The following is a 17,691-nucleotide window of genomic DNA, read 5'->3' on the forward strand; positions in this document are numbered from 1 at the left end:
CCACCACTCCCCACCCCACCCCACCCAACCCCACCCAACCCCACCCCACCCCACCCCACCCCAACCCACCCCCCCCCCCCCCCCCCCCCCCCCCCCCCCCCACCCCACCCCACCCCCACCCCACCCACCCCCCACCCCACCTCCACCCCACCCCTACCCCACCACATCCCCACCACTCCCCACCCCACCCCACCCCACCCCACCCCACCCCACCCCACCCCACCCCACCCCACCCCACCCCACCCCACCCCACCCCACCCCACCACTCCCCACCACACCCCACTCCACACCCCACCACACCCCACCCCACCCCACCCCACCACTCCCCACCACTCCCCACCCCACCCCACCCCACCCCACCCCACCCCCACCACTCCCCACCACTCCCACCACCCACCCCACCCCACCCACCCCACCCCACCACTCCCCACCCCACCCCACCCCACCCCACCCCACCCCACCCCACCCCACCCCACCCCACCCCCTCCCCACCAGAACCCCACCCCACCAGAACCCCACCCCACCCCACCCCACCCCACCCCACCCCACCCCACCCCGCTGTTCTCCGCAACTCCACCCACCTCCCACTCTCCTACCCCTCGCCCTCGGCCCCTGTAAAGGCCAGGGCGGGCAGGTGAGGGCAGGTGAGGGCAGGTGAGGGCAGGCCAGGGTGGGCAGGTGAGGGCAGGTGAGGGCAGGTGAGGGCAGGTGAGGGCAGGTGAGGGCAGGTGAGGGAGGGCAGGTGAGGGCAGGTGAGGGAGGGCAGGTGAGGGCAGGTGAGGGCAGGTGAGGGCAGGTGAGGGCAGGTGAGGGCAGGTGAGGGTGGGCAGGTGAGGGCAGGTGAGGGCAGGTGAGGGCAGGTGAGGGCAGGTGAGGGCAGGTGAGGGCAGGTGAGGGCAGGTGAGGGCAGGTGAGGGCAGGTGAGGGTGGGCAGTGCCGCCCATGGGAAGTTCCGGCACGTGGTCCTTCAGAACATGTGATCAGTGACAACATTGTACGGCTACTGGGATCAGCCGTGGCTCGGTGGTGGCAGGGGCGAGCCGCGTTGCCCTGTGGCAGACTGCAGAGATAATAACCATGGAACATTCGCATCTTTTCCAGGGGCTACCTGGCTCTCAAGGTGAGAAGGGCGAGACAGGGGACGTCGGGCCTATGGTGAGTGCGGGCATCTTAATGCCGTCTACAGAAGCTTTCTTATCATTGAAGTTGTTTCAAAGACTAACGATGGTCCTTTCACTGACTTGTCCAATGTTTCTCATTATCAGGGTCCACCTGGCCCACCAGGACCCAGAGGTCCCTCTGGCTCCCCAGGGGCAGATGTAAGTAGCCCTCCTTTCAACTCTTTTATCTTCCTTCCACAGCAACCTTGAAGGGAAACTCATCCAGTCTGCGTGCCATTCCACACATTTCCTCCTAGCTGGCAGATCCTTCAGTTTAGCTATGCCTCTGCCAAAATGCAAGATTGACTCACAGAAACAGAGAAAATAGGGGCAGGAGTAGTAGGCCATTCGGCCCTTCGAGCCAGCACCACCATTCAATATGATCATGGCTGGTAGACAAAAGTGCTGGAGAAACTCAGCGGGTGCAGCAGCATCTAAGGAGCAAAGGAAATAGGCAACGTTTCTGGCCGAAACCCTTGGGTTTCGGCCCGAAACGTTGCCTATTTCCTTCGCTCCTTAGATGCTGCTGCACCCGCTGAGTTTCTCCAGCACTTTTGTCTACCTTCGATTTTCCAGCATCTGCAGTTCCTTCTTGGACAATATGATCATGGCTGATCATCCAGGATCAGTACCCCGTTCCTGCTATTTCCACATATCCCTTGATTCCATTAGCCCCAAGAGCTCTATCTAACTCTCTCTTGAAAACATCCATTGAATTGGCCTCCACTGCCTTCTGTGGCAGAGAATTTCGCAGATGCACAACTGTCTGGGTGGAAAGGTTTTTCCTCATCTCAGTCCTAAATAGCCTACCCCTCATTCTTAAACTGTGACCCCTGGGATCTGGACTCCCCCAACATGGGGAACATTTTTCCTGCATCTAGCCTGTCCAATCCCTTAAGTCTTACCAAAAACTAGAATGGTGATGGGCTGCTGGAAGTTGGTGACCATGTTGGCATGGTTGTGACCAGTGAATGTGTAGGATGGAGTTTCCCTTACAATAGGGTCTCTTGCTTGGGGGGTGACTCCGTCTCATATTAGATCTTGTATTCAGACATTGGGGAAGTCAAGAGTGGGAGACAGTGTGTAAAGGGCCTGTCCCACTAACGCGACTTTTCGGCAACTGTCTTCGACCTTCAAGCTCGAGGGCACTCGCCTGGAAATACCTCGAGCTGGATCGACCGTACGCGATGAAACCGCGAGCTGGATCGACCGTCAGCACACACACACACACACAAACACATCGCAAAGGCGGGGGCCAGGGAAAGCGGGGGAACGCTGTCTGAAATTTACACCCGCGATGAACAGGAAGGTAAAAGACGGCTGGCACAGTGTACGGTAAGTCCTTTAGAGAGCGGAGAGAAAGGGGGGGGAGAAGGAGTGGAGCCACTTTTAAGAAGCCAGACAACTTTTAATAAAGTTTAGCGGGCATTTAACATTACCGGTCGGTTTTCCTTGGTTCTGAAAACTCCAATGAGCCAATTAAAATGCCCAGTCAGCGAAGGAGCTAGCCTACGGCTGCCCTCGACTGCCTGTAACTACATCGCGACCTGAGTATCACTGCACTAACAGTTCAAAAGAACCAATTTTTACTCGACCAAACAGAGGCCGCGAATATGCGGGAACTTCCCTCGAGCATGAAGGAGATTTACAGTGACCTCCGAGGACCACGTGTCGACCATGCTGCGAGTTTGAGTCGAGCGCAAACGCTTCTAAACACGCAAATTAGGTCCCCGGCAGTGGGACAGCCCCTTAAGGGAGTTTGGAAAACACCACAGAGTACTGAGAGACACAGCAAATTTGCAACTCCTGACCTGAATAAAGGCAAGGCATTTACAGCAGGGAAGGACTTTGTGAACATTAGTCAAAGCTCCCCACTGTGGTTGCTCCAATGGTGTTGTACTCAGGTGAATTATGATCACACAAGCAAGCTCTAAAATAGAACATTGACGTGCAGGACATACGCTGCATGCATACAGTGACCTGAATGCCAATGTTTAGATTGAATCTTGCGCTTCAGCTCCCAATCTGCTTTCACGTCTAAACAAGGGTCTCGACCCGAAACGTCACCCATTCCTTCTCTCCGGAGATGCTGCCTCCAGGATTTACTGCAGCATTTTGTGTCCACCTTCGATTTAAACCAGCATCTGCAGTTCTTTCCTACACATACTGCTTTAACATCTGATATGTTCTTCCCATTGCAGGGTCCACAAGGTCCTGCGGGAGGGATCGGGAACCCTGGAGCTGTGGGCGAGAAGGTAACTGCCTCACTTCATTCTTGCCTTGCATCAGTATCTGAAAGCTGCTCACAGTCTGTCTCTCCCAGTGGGAATCATCAAGTTGTACCTCCCATTGATAGTATTATTGGTGGTCATTGGGTCTGGCATGCTATCACTGTTCGGAATAGCACGGCAGCACAGTGGTAGAATTGCTGCCCTGTCTGTACGGAGTTTGCACGTTCTCCCCGTGACCACGTGGGTTTTCTCCGGGTGCTCCGGTTTCCTCCCACACTCCCAAAGACGTTCAGATTTGTAAAGACGTTAATTGGCTTTGGTAAAAATTGGAAATTGTCCCCAGTATGCAGTGTGTGTGTGGCACGACTCAGTAATAATAATAATAATGGATGGGATTTATATAGCGCCTTTCTAATACTCAAGGCGCTTTACATCGCATTATTCATTCACTCCTCAGTCACACTCGGTGGTGGTAAGCTACTTCTGTAGCCACAGCTGCCCTGGGGCAGACTGACGGAAGCGTGGCTGCCAATCTGCGCCTACGGCCCCTCCAACCACCACCAATCACTCACACACATTCACACACAGGCAAAGGTGGGTGAAGTGTCTTGCCCAAGGACACAATGACAGTATGCACTCCAAGCGGGATTCGAACCGGCCACCTTCCGGTCGCCAGCCGAACACTTAGCCCATTGTGCCATCTGTCGTCCCAAGTGAGCCAAAGGTCTGTTTCCATGCTGTATCTCTAAACTACACCAAGCACACTGTTACTGATAACCATTGATACTAGCATGCATTTACTGTTAACTACTGGGATTAATGAACTATTACTGTTAAACACTAGCACTGGCACAGCACTGTTAACCACTGAGATTGGCACACATTGTTAATCATTAAGACTAATGCAGTGTTACTGCCGACATTGTCAAACTCAGACCCTCTCTCACACCGCCTGCTGCTGAAAGACTCATCCATGCCTTCATCTCCTCCCGACTGGACTATTGCAACTCACTTCTCCTTGGCATCAGCTCCACCTACATCAACCGACTCCAACTGGTCCAGAACGCAGCCGCCCGACTCATCACCCACACCAAATCCTGGCATCACATCACTCCAGTCCTCAAACAACTTCACTGGCTTCCCATCTCCCACCGGATCACCTACAAAATCCTGATCCTCACCTACAAAGCCCTCCACCATCTGGCCCCCCCATATCTCATTGACCTCCTCTCCCCCTACCAACCCTCACGGTCCCTCAGATCCACATCAGCCGCTCTCCTCTCCATCCACAAGTCCAACCTCCGCAGTTTTGGGGACAGAGCCTTCTCCAGGGCAGCTCCCAGGCTCTGGAACTCCCTCCCCCAACTGATCCGCAATTCCGTGTCCCTCACCATCTTCCAGTCCCGCCTCAAGACCCATCTCTTCACCTCTGCCTATCCTTAGCCCCACGTCCCCGTCCCTTTTCATCTGTGCATTAATTGCCTCATACTGTGTTTTGTATTGAATTCTGTCTTTACTTTGTGTATTAGTCATGTCTCTACTATTTATTTCATTCCCCTTACATGTTTTTCGTCTACATGCTCAATTTTTGTAAGGTGTCCTTGAGACTCTTGAAAGGCGCCCATAAATAAAATTTATTATTATTATTATTATTGTGTCCTTCCATGGGTCTCTCTCGAATGTTAGTTAGTATGTTCTTGTAGATTCTGCTTTGGTTTCTTTGATTTGCTCATCGTCCTTTCCCCACCCTAGTCCACTTGCTAATTCCACCATTCGTACTCCTTCGTTATCACTTCGTGCCCAGCCAACAATGGACCATTGTGGGCTCCACCTGTCCTGCGTCATCGATGCAGGCTCTGCTTTGTTCTGGACCTTTCCTATCTCCTGTGTCCCCGCCCCCCTCCCTGACTCTCATTCTGATGAAGGGTCTCGACCCGAAACATCATCTATTCCTTTTCTCCAGAGATGCTGCCTGACCCGCAGAGTAACTCCAGCCGTTTGTGTCTCTCCTCTGCTTTGACTGAGTACACTCCCCTTCACTCTGTGTGTTTCTCTGCAGGGTGACTCTGGCGAACCGGGTGCCCCTGGACCTGTGGGATACATTGGCCAACCGGTAAGTACTCTGCTCTCCTCTCTTTAACCGAGCACTTCAACTAGACGCAGGGAGGCGTGTCCTGTACGGGCTCCTCCTCCACACCCTGCATCTCCTCGCCCTGGTCCACCGTCCAGACACGAAGTGGCGGTCGGTGTTGCCTTCTGGTCGTGAGGGGGGGCCCCCTATAGGCAGGGATTTCCCCCCTCTACATCGGGGACCTGGGGTGGAGGGTATTGCACTGAGGAGTCCCTTGCAACCTGTTTCTCTCGCGGTTCACAGATTCGCCAGTCGCCTGCCACTGCTGCGGGCTGGAAGAGTCTGTGTTCCACGGACTGTGTGAGGCTGCAGCCACTGTTCCAATACCTAAAGGGGCTGCTCCTTCCAGCTGCACTTCACACCCACCGTCCTCATCTTTGGACACCCTGTGCGTAGGGGAGAGAGCAGGGCCGAAGATGTCCTGGTTGGGTTGATCCTGGGCCTGGCCAAGCTGGCCATCCCCGAGTCACAGTGCCAGGCGGTGGAGGACTCTGCCCGAGCCGGCTGCCTGCCCCTTTTCCGGGGATACGTCCGTGCCCGGGTGGTTTTAGAAAGGGACTGCGCACTGTCCACGGGCGCCCTGGGGGGTTTCCGGGATCACTGGGCACCAGGGGGGGGGTGGAGGGTATCCTCAATAGAATGGGGATATACTGATATAATATTGAAGAATATTTGTTGATTTTGTATTATGGTGGTGGGTTTGTGTGTATTTTTTGTAAATAGTTAATTTTTTTTTTAAATTGTGCGATAAAAATAAAAAATAAACATTTTATAAATCAGTGCAATGCACCCACCCTCTACACTGAAATGTCTGGTACAGATGGGTTTGGAAGGGATCCGATTCCAAGTTGTATTGCCTCGTTTTGTGCAGCTGAAGAGTTTCCTTTGCCGTCCACAGGGATCAAGGGGTGAGCGTGGGGAGAAAGGTGAATCGGGGCCTTCCGGTTCTGCTGGCCCCCCGGGACCGAAAGGTCCATCTGGAGACGATGGGCCAAAGGGCAGCCCCGTGAGTATCTTCAAACCTCCCCCTCCCACCTCACACACCAACCTCACCTCCTCTGTCCACTTCATCCCTCTAAACCTCCATCCAACCTCCCTCCCCCCCCCCCCCCCCCCCCGAAACTCTCCATTGCTGTTTGCTCGAGTAAAACATAGAAATTAGGTGCAGGAGTAGGCCATTCGGCCCTTCGAGCCTGCACCGCCATTCGATATGATCATGGCTGATCATCCAACTCAGTATCCTGTACCTGCCTTCTCTCCATACCGTCCCTTTAGCCACAAGGGCCACATCTAACTCCCTCTTAAATATATTGAACTGGCCTCAACTACCTTCTGTGGCAGAGAATTCCACAGATTCACCACTCTCTGTGTAAAAAATGATTTTCGCATCTCGGTCCTAAAAGACTTCTCTCTTATCCTTAAACTGTGACCCCTTGTTCTGGACTTCCCCAACATCGGGAATAATCTTCCTGCATCTAGCCTGTCCAACCCCTTAAGAATTTTGTAAGTTTCTATAAGATCCCCCCTCAATCTTCTAAATTCTAGCGAGTACAAGCCGAGTCTATCCAGTCTTTCTTCATATGAGTACAATCAGTACTGACAGCCTTTCCTTCAGTTTTTTAGGCTCTGCACTCACTGCCTTGTGGAGCCGTTCACAGGAAATATCTAATTAAATTCCAACCATTTCTCCGAAGCCCGGCAAATGAACTGCCTCAAACTCACATCCAATTAACTTTGGAGAGTTCCAATGGGATTAGATTCCCCTTCAGTTTCCATGAGTCTATTACACCTCTCCATGTTATCCTAATACGATCCCCAGTTCTCTGGCCAATTACAGCTATTTCTAATCCGTCATCTCTGTCAGGTTATCAGTGCACTAGCCAGAGGAGAAGCTCTCCCTTGTTGCACCATTCAAGTCCGTCAACTTTTTGAATAGCATCTGCGTTGTAAGGAAAACAATCGCTGTTTCTCTCCGCTCACCGAATAACTAAAGTCCTTCGCCCTTGGTGTCATCTCAGTAAATTACTTTCTGTTCCCTTGCAATGTCTTGTCATCTCTGCCTGAAGTGTGGGGTCCTGTAGAACAGTACAGCCTGCAGTGTCCAAGCCGAACATGATACTAAGTTAAACCAATCTCCTCTGCCTGCACTTGATCCATATCCCTCCATCCCCTGCATATCCTTGTGCCTGTCTAAAAGCCTCTTAAACACCACTATCACATCTGCCTCCACCACCACCCCTGGCAGCGGCTTCCTGGTACCCACCACCCTCTGTGTCTAAAAACAAACTTGCTCCGCACCCCTCCTTTAAACTTTGTCCCTCTCCGCTCAGGGCTCTGCCCTCTAGCCTTTGACATTTCCACCCTGGAAAGATGTTTCTATACCTCTAATAATGTTATATACTTCTCTCTGGTCTCCTCTCAACCTCCAATGCAACCTTGACATTATAATTATTCTGTTCAATGTCTATATTTGGAATGTCAAACATAAGACCATAAGATGCAGGAGCAGAATTATTCGAGTCTACTCTGCCATTCCATCATGGCTGATCTGTTTTTCCACCCCATTCTCCTGCCTTCTCCCTGTAACCTTAGGCAACCCTTCCTAAGCAACAGCCTATCGATCTTTGCTTTAAAAATACACAATGTTTAGGCCCCCCACAGACATCTGTGGCAATGACTTCCACAGGTTCACCACCCTCTGGCTAAAGAAATTCCTCTTCGTCTCCATTCCATAGCAACGTCCTTTTATTCTGACACAGTGCCCGCTGGTTCTAGACTGCACAGTGGTGACACATAGGACAGCGGTAGAGTTGCTACCTTACAGTATCAGTGACCCGGGTTCAATCCTGACTATGGATGCTGTCTGTACGGAGTTTGCATGTTCTCCCCTGTGGCCCCATGGGCTTTCCCCGGGTGCTCAGGTTTCGCCCCACATTCAAAAAAACGTACAAATTTGTAGGTTAATTGGCTTCAGTAAAAATTGTAAATTGTCCCTAATGCGTAGGATCGGGCTAGTATACGGGGATCGCTGGTCAGCGCAGACTCGGTGGGCCGAAGGGCCTGTTTCCACGCTGGATCTCTAAACTAAACTAGACTAAACGCTCCCATTACTGGAAACATCCTTTCCACATCCACTCTATCTAGCCTTTCATTATCCAATAGGTTTCAAAATAGCACAAAGACTGATCAACTACCCTAACTGCTTCAACTTTGTGAAGATAGAAAATATTTGCCCTTCTAGTTGTCTTTATCCTTCCTCTCCATTTTGTTTCCCCCAAGTGCTTCATTCCACATACACTCCTGCATTAAATTGCAATACATTGCATCCGTTACCTCTATGTGTCAGCTCTTTGTTCTCTGGAGGTTCACTGGATCTCACCAGCTTCCCTCCTGTACAACTAATTGATTGGGCATTGGGCCCAGCAGGCACGTGCATGTTTGCTCCTTGTGCCTCTGGAAGTGCAATGCATGGTTTCTAACTAGTATCTCAATTTCTGTATAGTGTACTGCCAAGTTTTGTATTGCATACAAACTTCCTGAACCAATGCCAAGTCATTAAGAAAGGCAAATGGCTTCATAATTTACCCTGGGGAGTAGTTGCGTTACATATTTCCCACCAGAAAGAAAGATATCCATCTATCGCCCCTCTCTGTGTCTTATTTCCACCCCTGCAGTTTTCATTCTACAAGTACCACTGCCCATTTAATCCTGTCCACTTCAATATTTTCTCACTGTCTATTTGAAAAGTTATTCAAGGCCTTTTGAAGGTGAGTGGCTAAAACATCCACAGCACTCATCAACACCCACTCTCATTCCTTTATCGGCCCCTAATTGTGAGTTCCTGACCTCTGCCAACAAAAGTTATGATTTTCTCCGAAGATTTTGCTTCGGTAAGTGTTTCGCCTGTGCTTTGTGCTTCCTTCCTGTGGAGGCTTGTCAGCCTTGCACCCATCATCTCTCCTCATCAGAGCAAGGTCTTAAAGGCCGCAGTAAAGGGCAAGTGTTCTCTGATTGAACTATTACACTGGGTGCTTCAGCACACCCTCCCCTCAGCACCCCAGTCCCACCCCTGCACCCATTGCCCCATCTCTTCTTCCTCTCAAATTCTGTGATCCCCCTTTTGGACCCCAGGACTTTAATCCAATGTCAAGTCAACCCAGTCTGAAGAAGGGTTTCAGCCCGAAACGTTGCCTATTTCCTTCGTTCCATCGATGCTGCTGCACACCCGCTGAGTTTCTCCAGCACTTTTGTCTACCTTCGATTTTCCAGCATCTGCAGTTCCTTCTTAAACACTCAGTCCCTCGCCCTACTGTGGACTCCCTTCGCTCAAAGGTTTGTCCAGGTATAGAATTAAAAGCTGGTCTGAACCCAACCTGAGTCCAAGAGCTTCTCCCCTTCCTCACAAATTCTGTGATCCCGTTTTAGTTACCAGGATTTTTACCCAATTTTAATCCTTCACCCTACTGTGGACTGCCAAGAGAGAGTTAGTTAGAGCTCTTAAAGATAGAGAGGTCAGGGGATATGGGGAGAAGGCAGAAACGTGGTACTGATTGTGGATGATCGGACATGATCACAGTGAATGGCGGTGCTGGCTCGACGGGCCGAATGGCCTACTCCTGCACCTATTGTCTATTGTCTATTGCCTATTGACTCCCTTCTTTCAAACGTTTGTCAGGGTACAGAATTATAACCGAGTCTAAACCCAACCCGAGTCCAAGGGCTTCCCAAATGGTCGCCCATTCCTTCTCTCCAGAGATGCTGCCTCACCCTGCTGAGTTACTCCAGCATTTTGTGTCTACCTCCAAGGGCTTCTAATCTCTTCCCACACCCATCCTGCCCATTGCCATAAACTTGACACCAGGTGCTGGCTATCCATTATAGGTAATAATACAAAGCAAACTCTCCTCACCTGGGTTACATATTGACCTGGTGTTTAAGAAGGAACTGCAGATGCTGGAAAATCGAAGGTAGACAAAAGTGCTGGAGAAACTCAGCGGGTGCAGCAGCATCTATGGAGCGAAGGAAATAGGCAACGTTTCGGGCCGAATAGGAACCATTTCAGGAAATAGGCAACGTTTCGGGCCGAATAGGAACCATTTCAGGAAATAGGCAACGTTTCGGGCCGAAACCCTTTCGGGTTTCGGCTCGAAACGTTGCCTATTTCCTTCGCTCCATCGATGCTGCTGCACCCTCTAAGTTTCTCCAGCATTTTTGTCTACCTTACATATTGGCCTGACCAGCGTGCAAGGTCCAGACCAGCATAAACACTAAGGGTTTTTTGAGAATGCACATCCAACCCAACGCCATGCCCCAAGCTGTAGAGTTGGCACAGTAGACCTCGGACTTCCTCTGCTCATCACTTGGAGCTGCTTCGGTGGACCAGCTGCTGACGTTCTACTCTGTCTTTCTCCCCCTTTAGGGACCAGTTGGTTTCCCTGGCGACCCCGGCCCTCCTGGTGAAGCTGGATCTCCGGTAAGATGTTTGGTTACATTTCATTTTTGGGGGAGAACTCCCATTTGGCAATGTGCTCTGCTTTGGAGGCTACATCACCAAGGATGTTAAGCGTGGACTACTTTCAAACGATTACCAGAAACCCACTTAACATGGATTCCTGTTTCCTACCAGGGACAAGATGGACCTTCTGGAGACAAGGGAGAAGATGGCGAAACTGGACAGACTGTGAGTGTAAACGAGTCTGCAGTGGATGGTTGACCTCGATTTGACCTGGTTGACCTATCGTGGCTGATATATCTTCCCCTCTCAACCCCATTCTCCTGCCTTCTCCCCATAACCCCTGACACCCGTACTAATCAATGACCTTGAGGTTGTGACCTAAAATCTCCCTGGAAGGAAGGTTCTGATTGTCTACCCTCTCTGTGCTTTCTTTATCCAGGGTTCCCCTGGTCCGACGGGTGAGGCAGGACCACCTGGTCCCCCGGGCAAGAGGGTGAGTGTGACACTGTCCCTGCAACAAGTTCTGTAGACCTTCATTCAAACTCTTGCCGTCGGCCCGACACAGAGTGCTGCACTGGCGGCTGGAGTCGTGGGCACTGGCTGGAGTGCGTTCATTCACACACCTACCATTTCATTGTGTTTCTCTCTGATATTTTTTTTAAGGGTCCCCATGGTCCTACAGGTCCTGAAGGAAGACAAGGAGAAAAAGGAGGCAAGGTAAGGAAAGCACCGAGCCTGGAGCTCGGACGTACTGCCTTATTCCGTGGAAAGTTGGGGAATTCGGTCCAATTTAACCTGGTTCCTGCCTTATCGCCACTTCCCTCAAGGCCATCTCTAACCACCTCCAGGTCCCAAGCCAACTCCCTGGAACAGTATTCCCACGGCCACACAACCCTTTGAGTTGTAAAAGGCAGTGGGCCGAGCAGCATCTGTGGAGGGGAAAGCTTGATGTTGCAAGGGAGCCGTTGAAACATATAAGATTGTTAAGGGCTTGGACACGCTAGAGGCAGGAAACATGTTCCCGATGTTGGGGGAGTCCAGAACCAGGGGCCACAGTTTAAGAATAAGCAGTAAGCCATTTAGAACGGAGACGAGGAAACACTTTTTCTCACAGAGAGTGGTGAGTCTGTGGAATTCTCTGCCTCAGAGGACGGTGGAGGCCAGTTCTCTGGATGCTTTCAAGAGAGAGCTAGATAGGGCTCTTAAATATAGCGGAGTCAGGGGCTATGGGGAGAAGGCAGGAACGGGGTACTGATTGGAGATGATCAGCCATGATCATATTGAATGGCGGTGCCGGCTCGAAGGGCCGAATGGCCTACTCCTGCACCTATTGTCTATTGTCTATTGACGATGTCTCTCCTTCTCCGCAGGGAGACTCTGGTGCTGAAGGTCCTCCTGGCAAGACAGGCCCAGTGGGGCCCCAGGGATCACCGGGGAAAACCGGCTCCGAGGGTCTGCGCGGAATTCCTGGTCCCGTCGTAAGTGAAGAGCCCCAGGGCCAAACCTCGTGTCTCCTCACCTTTTTCGAGTTATTATTTCACAACTTGTTCTGTTTGATCCCTGGGAAGGCGGGACTGTCATATGAGGAAAGATTGAAAAGACTAGGCTTGTATTCACTGGAGTTTAGAAGGATGAGGGGGAATCTTATAGAAACATATAAAATTATAAAAGGACTGGACAAGCTAGATGCAGGAAAAATGTTCCCAATGTGGGGCGAGTCCAGAACCTGGGGCCACAGTCTTAGAATAAAGGGGAGGTCATTTAAGACTGAGGTGAGAAAAAACTTTTTCACCCAGAGAGTTGCGAATTTATGGAATTCCCTGCCACAGAGGGCAGTGGAGGCCAAATCACTGGATGGATTTAAGAGAAAGTTAGATAGAGCTCTAGGGGCTAGTGGAGTCAAGGGATATGGGGAGAAGGCAGGCACGGGTTATTGATAGGGGACGATCAGCCATGATCACAATGAATGGCGGTGCTGGCTCGAAGGGCCAAATGTCCTCCTCCAGCATCTATTTTCTATGTTTCTATGTTTCTGTTGGTCTAACGCACCCTTTCCTTCGTTACATTCAGGGCGAACAAGGTTTCCCCGGCCCTCCGGGCCCAACAGGTCCACCTGGTCCAATGGTTAGTAACCGCACCGTCACTTAGAACTTAGTTTCGCCAACAGTGAGGGAGCGGGATTGCAGCACTGACATTTCCTCCTGTTTTCCAGGGTCCTCCCGGATTGCCAGGACTCAAGGGCGATCCCGGAACAAAAGGCGAGAAGGTGGGTTTACCAGAGGGAATCCAAACCTTATGCTTCAACTGATGTTTGATCAACTGATTGACCAAGTCCATGGGTATTTGTAAGGCAGCAATTGATAGATTCTTGATTAGTACGGTTGTCAGGGGTTACGGGGAGAAGGCAGGAAAATGGGGTTGAGAGGGAAAGATAGATCAGCTACGATTAAATGGCGAAGTAGACTTGATGGGCCGAGTGGCCCAATTCTGCTCCTATCACTTGTGAACTGATGAACCTGTGTTATAATACCGTCTGCTCTCACTGGTGCACATCATCCTAGCTCGAGCTCCAGCGAGCTCACCCGATATTACAGCGAGAGAAAGGAGAATCAACTGGAGGAACTCAGCGGGTCAGGCAGCATCTGTGGAGGGAAATGGACAGTTGACATTTTGAGTTCTTGATGCTTTGGCCCAGCTTGTCCGTGGTGAGCAAGATGCCCCACCTAAGCTGATCCGATTTAGAGATATGTTAGAGACACAGTACGGAAACAGGCCCTTCGGCCCACCGAGTCCAGGCCGACCAGCGATCACCCCATACGCTAACACTACCCTACGCACTCGGGACGATTTATAATTCTGCCCAAGCCAATTAACCGACAAACTTGTACGTCTTTGGAGTGTGAGAGAAAAAAACAAAGATCTCGGATAAAAACCCACGCAGATGACAGGGAGAAAATACAAACTCTGTACAGACAACATACGTAGCCAGGATCGAGCCCAGGTCTCTGGCGCTGTAAGGCAGCATCTCCACCACTGCGCCCATTGTACTTGCTCCCTGGAATCACAATGGATAATTAGAATGCACCTTCAGCACGAATAAACTGTACGAGGCTCCTCGAAGGAGCCGAATCGGTCCAAATTCTGATCCCAAGCATTATAAGGGACAGGTGGCAAAAGCCACTGGTAAGGAGGGGGGAACGTGAGATAGGGATGGGGCATTTTGGAAGGGGACCAGCAGAGTTTCGGGGCTTTTTTTTTTTTTTCCGGAAAGGTTTTTTTATTAGATTCTTAAACAAATGTACAATTTACAAGGGGAAGGCGGAAAGCTCAAACAATTTAGAAAACACTTAAAACAAAATTATCAAATTAAAATATGAACATTTTTATCTATAATATATTCAACCTCCTGCGGTGACCAGCGTTCACAGAAGGCCTCCAGTGTCCTCGTGGACACTCTCGACTGCCCGCTGCCTGGACCCGCGAATCACCATCTTGGCCAGGCCCAGGAGCAGACCGACAGGGAGACCCCCTCCTCCCTCCCGACCCTCCCCCCTCTGTACCGGGTGCCCATAAATGAATAGCGTTGGACTAAAATGTAGCCAAAACTTGAGGAGCAGCCCCTTCAGGTACTCGAACAGTGGCTGCAACCTCTCACACTGCATGTACACATGGAACACGGTCGAGAGTTTCGGGCTTGGGAGTTGAAGGTACGACCAGCGGGCACCACAGACGATGGGCATGCACGGCGCGATGAGCTGTTTTAGGTCTAGTATGTTGTGGACTGATCGATGACTGCGCATCTTGTGTTACAGGGTCACCCTGGCTTGATCGGTTTGATTGGACCACCAGGAGAACAGGGAGAGAAGGGTGACCGGGGTCTGCCTGGCCCCCAGGGAACTGGAGGTTCTAAAGGAGATTCGGTAAGTGTTAAGATGGCTCGTGGTATTTCCTGACCACGACGTGAAGCTTGGATGGGTTGTTCCCAATCGCCAAACGTTCTCACCTGAGTCTCCAGGTGAATGCATTCCAGGGGCCTCACCCAATGTACACTGTCATCTCACCGCGGATCTAGTGGCGAGCTGCCTGTGTAGTTAGTTACTCCAACAATCTAAAGGCATGAGAGAAATTAAATAGTTTAGTTTAGAGATGGTTTAGAGATGCAGCTAGAAACAGGCCCTTCGGCCCACCGGGTCCATGCTGACCACTGATCACCCATTCACACCAGTTCTATGTTAATAATAATAATAATGGATGGGATTTATATAGCGCCTTTCTAATACTCAAGGCGCTTTACATCGCATTATTCATTCACTCCTCAGTCACACTCGGTGGTGGTAAGCTACTTCTGTAGCCACAGCTGCCCTGGGGCAGACTGACGGAAGCGTGGCTGCCAATCTGCGCCTACGGCCCCTCCGACCACCACCAATCACTCACACACATTCACACACAGGCAAAGGTGGGTGAAGTGTCTTGCCCAAGGACACAACGACAGTATGCACTCCAAGTGGGATTCGAACCGGCTGCCAGCCGAACACTTAGCCCATTGTGCCATCTGTCGTCCCAATAGACAATAGGTGCAGGAGTAGGCCATTCGGCCCTTTGAGCCAGCACCGCCATTCAATGTGATCATGGCTGATCATCCACAATCAGTACCCCGTTCCTGCCTTCTCCCCATTTCCCCTGACTCTGCTATTTTTAAGAGCCCTATCTAGCTCTCTCTTGAAAGCATCCAGAGAACCTGCCTCCACCGCCCTCTGAGGCAGAGAATTCCACAGACGTGTTATCCCACTTTCTCATCCACCCCGAGCTCACGGGGGGTGATTTACAGAGGGGTTAATTAGCCCCGCAACCCCCGCACCTCTTTGGGATGTGGGAGGAAACCGGAGCACTCGGTCACAGGAGGTGAACATGCAAACGCCACACAGACAGCTCCTGAGGTCAGGATTGAACCCGGGCTCTAGCGTTGTAAGGCAGCAGCTCCCCCTCAATGTCCATTTACTCTCTGTGTCCAGTCACCCCCTCAAGTACACAGTGGCGATCACCCCCACCAACGTGTGTAGTCCCTGCAGCAAAGTCCTGCTGCACTGCTGCTCCTCGACATCTTCACATGACCATTGGCAGAGTGTGCAGGTGTGGAGATGAGAGGATTGCCTCTGTCCAGACCATGTATAAAGGGCAGGTAGACAAAATTGCTGGAGAAACTCAGCGGGTGAGGCAGCATCTATGGAGCGAAGGAAATAGGCGCGACGCGCCTATTTCCTTCGCTCCATAGATGCTGCCTCACCCGCTGAGTTTCTCCAGCAATTCTGTCTGTCTTCGATTTTCCAGCATCTGCAGTTCCTTCTTCAACATGTATAAAGGGCAAGTTCTTTCAAGGTGGACCAAAAGTGCTGGAGAAACTCAGCGGGTGCAGCAGCATCTATGGAGCGAAGGAAATAGGCAACGTTTCGGGCCCATCCCTACCGAATTTGAAGAAGTTCTTTCAAGAGCTTGAGTGAACCAGTTGTGTTTTTGCAACATTCCATTGAGTTTTGCCCCACTTTTATTTTTAATAATTGTTTGTTTTTTTTAACTGAACTGTGATTGTCGAGTTCTTTTGCAGCGGCGTTCGACACATTGTCTCTGGATTGACAGTCTAGACTTTAACTGAACAAAACCACCACCACACGGCTGTGATCTGGTTCATTCTGCTTGGTGGTCATTCACCATCCATGCTTTTTGATCTCTTCCAGGGCGTCCATGGTCAGTCTGGTCCCATCGGCCCACCAGGACCTTCTGGGTTATCGGTAAGTATCAAAAATAGCCATTCAATGAATCCCAGTGTTGATAAAAACTACTTGCAGAACAGCTTTCCTTCGATGATTATATTCCCTCGATGTAAAGTTTCACGGAAGATTTGGCAATATGGCAATATTAGGTGTTTTACGGGTGGGAAATAAACGTTTCTGCTTTGCAAAAGACATCGTTTGGGAAAGGAGTAACTCAGCAGGTCAGGCAGCATCTGTGGAGAAACTCCTATCCAAATTCTTCAGCAATGCTCCCTGACCCTGCCGAGTTACTCCAGCAGCTTTGCGTCCTTTTCTGTATTAACCAGCATCCGCAGTTCTTTGTTTCTACCTTATTTGGAAAGCTAACGCTGGCACCTGAGTGGGTGATACTTTCTTATCACAAGCGACATGTCACTGTGTGATTCTTTGTTCTGCCTACCGTACCCAAAGTGTCGCCGCGTGTGGCATCTTGGACAATACAGCTCACCCCCTCCGTGACACACTGGTCAACCTGAGGAGCACCTTCAGCAACAGACTGGTTCCACCAAGATGCAGCACAGAACGCCACAGGAGAGCCTTCTTCCCTGTGTCTATCAAACTGTACAACCCCTCCCCGTCCCCATTCTTTGCGCATCCCCAATCCTTCCCACTCGTCACTTCAATTTCACCTTTCACGTGTCTTGTGTTTTCTGACTGTTGGCAGATCAATTTCCCTCCTGGGATAAATAAAGTTCTATCGTATGGTATCGACAAAGTTACAACATGTTCGATGTAGTCCCCAATGGTCACTCTCTGTTCCACTCTTCTTGAGTGTTCCTTTTGCAAACTCTGCCCTGGGTGACTGATCACAGCATCAAACTCAACCCTAGTCCAACCTCCTCTATCTCCAATGTGCCGAGCCCAGCAGTAACTCGAATCCAAGGCATTCTCAGCATCATTGTCCATT

The 17,691-nt window shown here is 50.8% G+C and overlaps 1 protein-coding gene across 4 annotated transcripts in view; it reads left to right on the forward strand.

Annotated features, from left to right (window-relative positions):
- The window catches only part of col5a1 (collagen type V alpha 1 chain), a 217,078-nt gene that overhangs the window by 183,842 nt on the left and 15,545 nt on the right, over positions 1–17,691 (forward strand). For all 4 annotated transcript variants that reach the window (XR_004416620.1, XM_033048653.1, XM_033048651.1 and 1 more), the window contains exons 47-60: positions 1,102–1,155; positions 1,266–1,319; positions 3,362–3,415; positions 5,451–5,504; positions 6,421–6,528; positions 10,942–10,995; positions 11,149–11,202; positions 11,417–11,470; positions 11,641–11,694; positions 12,348–12,455; positions 13,048–13,101; positions 13,190–13,243; positions 14,790–14,897; positions 16,710–16,763. Coding sequence is in view for 3 of the 4 variants with exons in the window: in XM_033048653.1 (XP_032904544.1) it covers positions 1,102–1,155; positions 1,266–1,319; positions 3,362–3,415; positions 5,451–5,504; positions 6,421–6,528; positions 10,942–10,995; positions 11,149–11,202; positions 11,417–11,470; positions 11,641–11,694; positions 12,348–12,455; positions 13,048–13,101; positions 13,190–13,243; positions 14,790–14,897; positions 16,710–16,763 (918 nt within the window). In the remaining variant the exon portion in view is untranslated. The remainder of the gene's footprint in view (positions 1–1,101; positions 1,156–1,265; positions 1,320–3,361; positions 3,416–5,450; positions 5,505–6,420; positions 6,529–10,941; positions 10,996–11,148; positions 11,203–11,416; positions 11,471–11,640; positions 11,695–12,347; positions 12,456–13,047; positions 13,102–13,189; positions 13,244–14,789; positions 14,898–16,709; positions 16,764–17,691) is intronic.

Source organism: Amblyraja radiata, chromosome 32 (assembly GCF_010909765.2).
Source record: "Amblyraja radiata isolate CabotCenter1 chromosome 32, sAmbRad1.1.pri, whole genome shotgun sequence".
NCBI lineage: Eukaryota > Metazoa > Chordata > Chondrichthyes > Rajiformes > Rajidae > Amblyraja > Amblyraja radiata.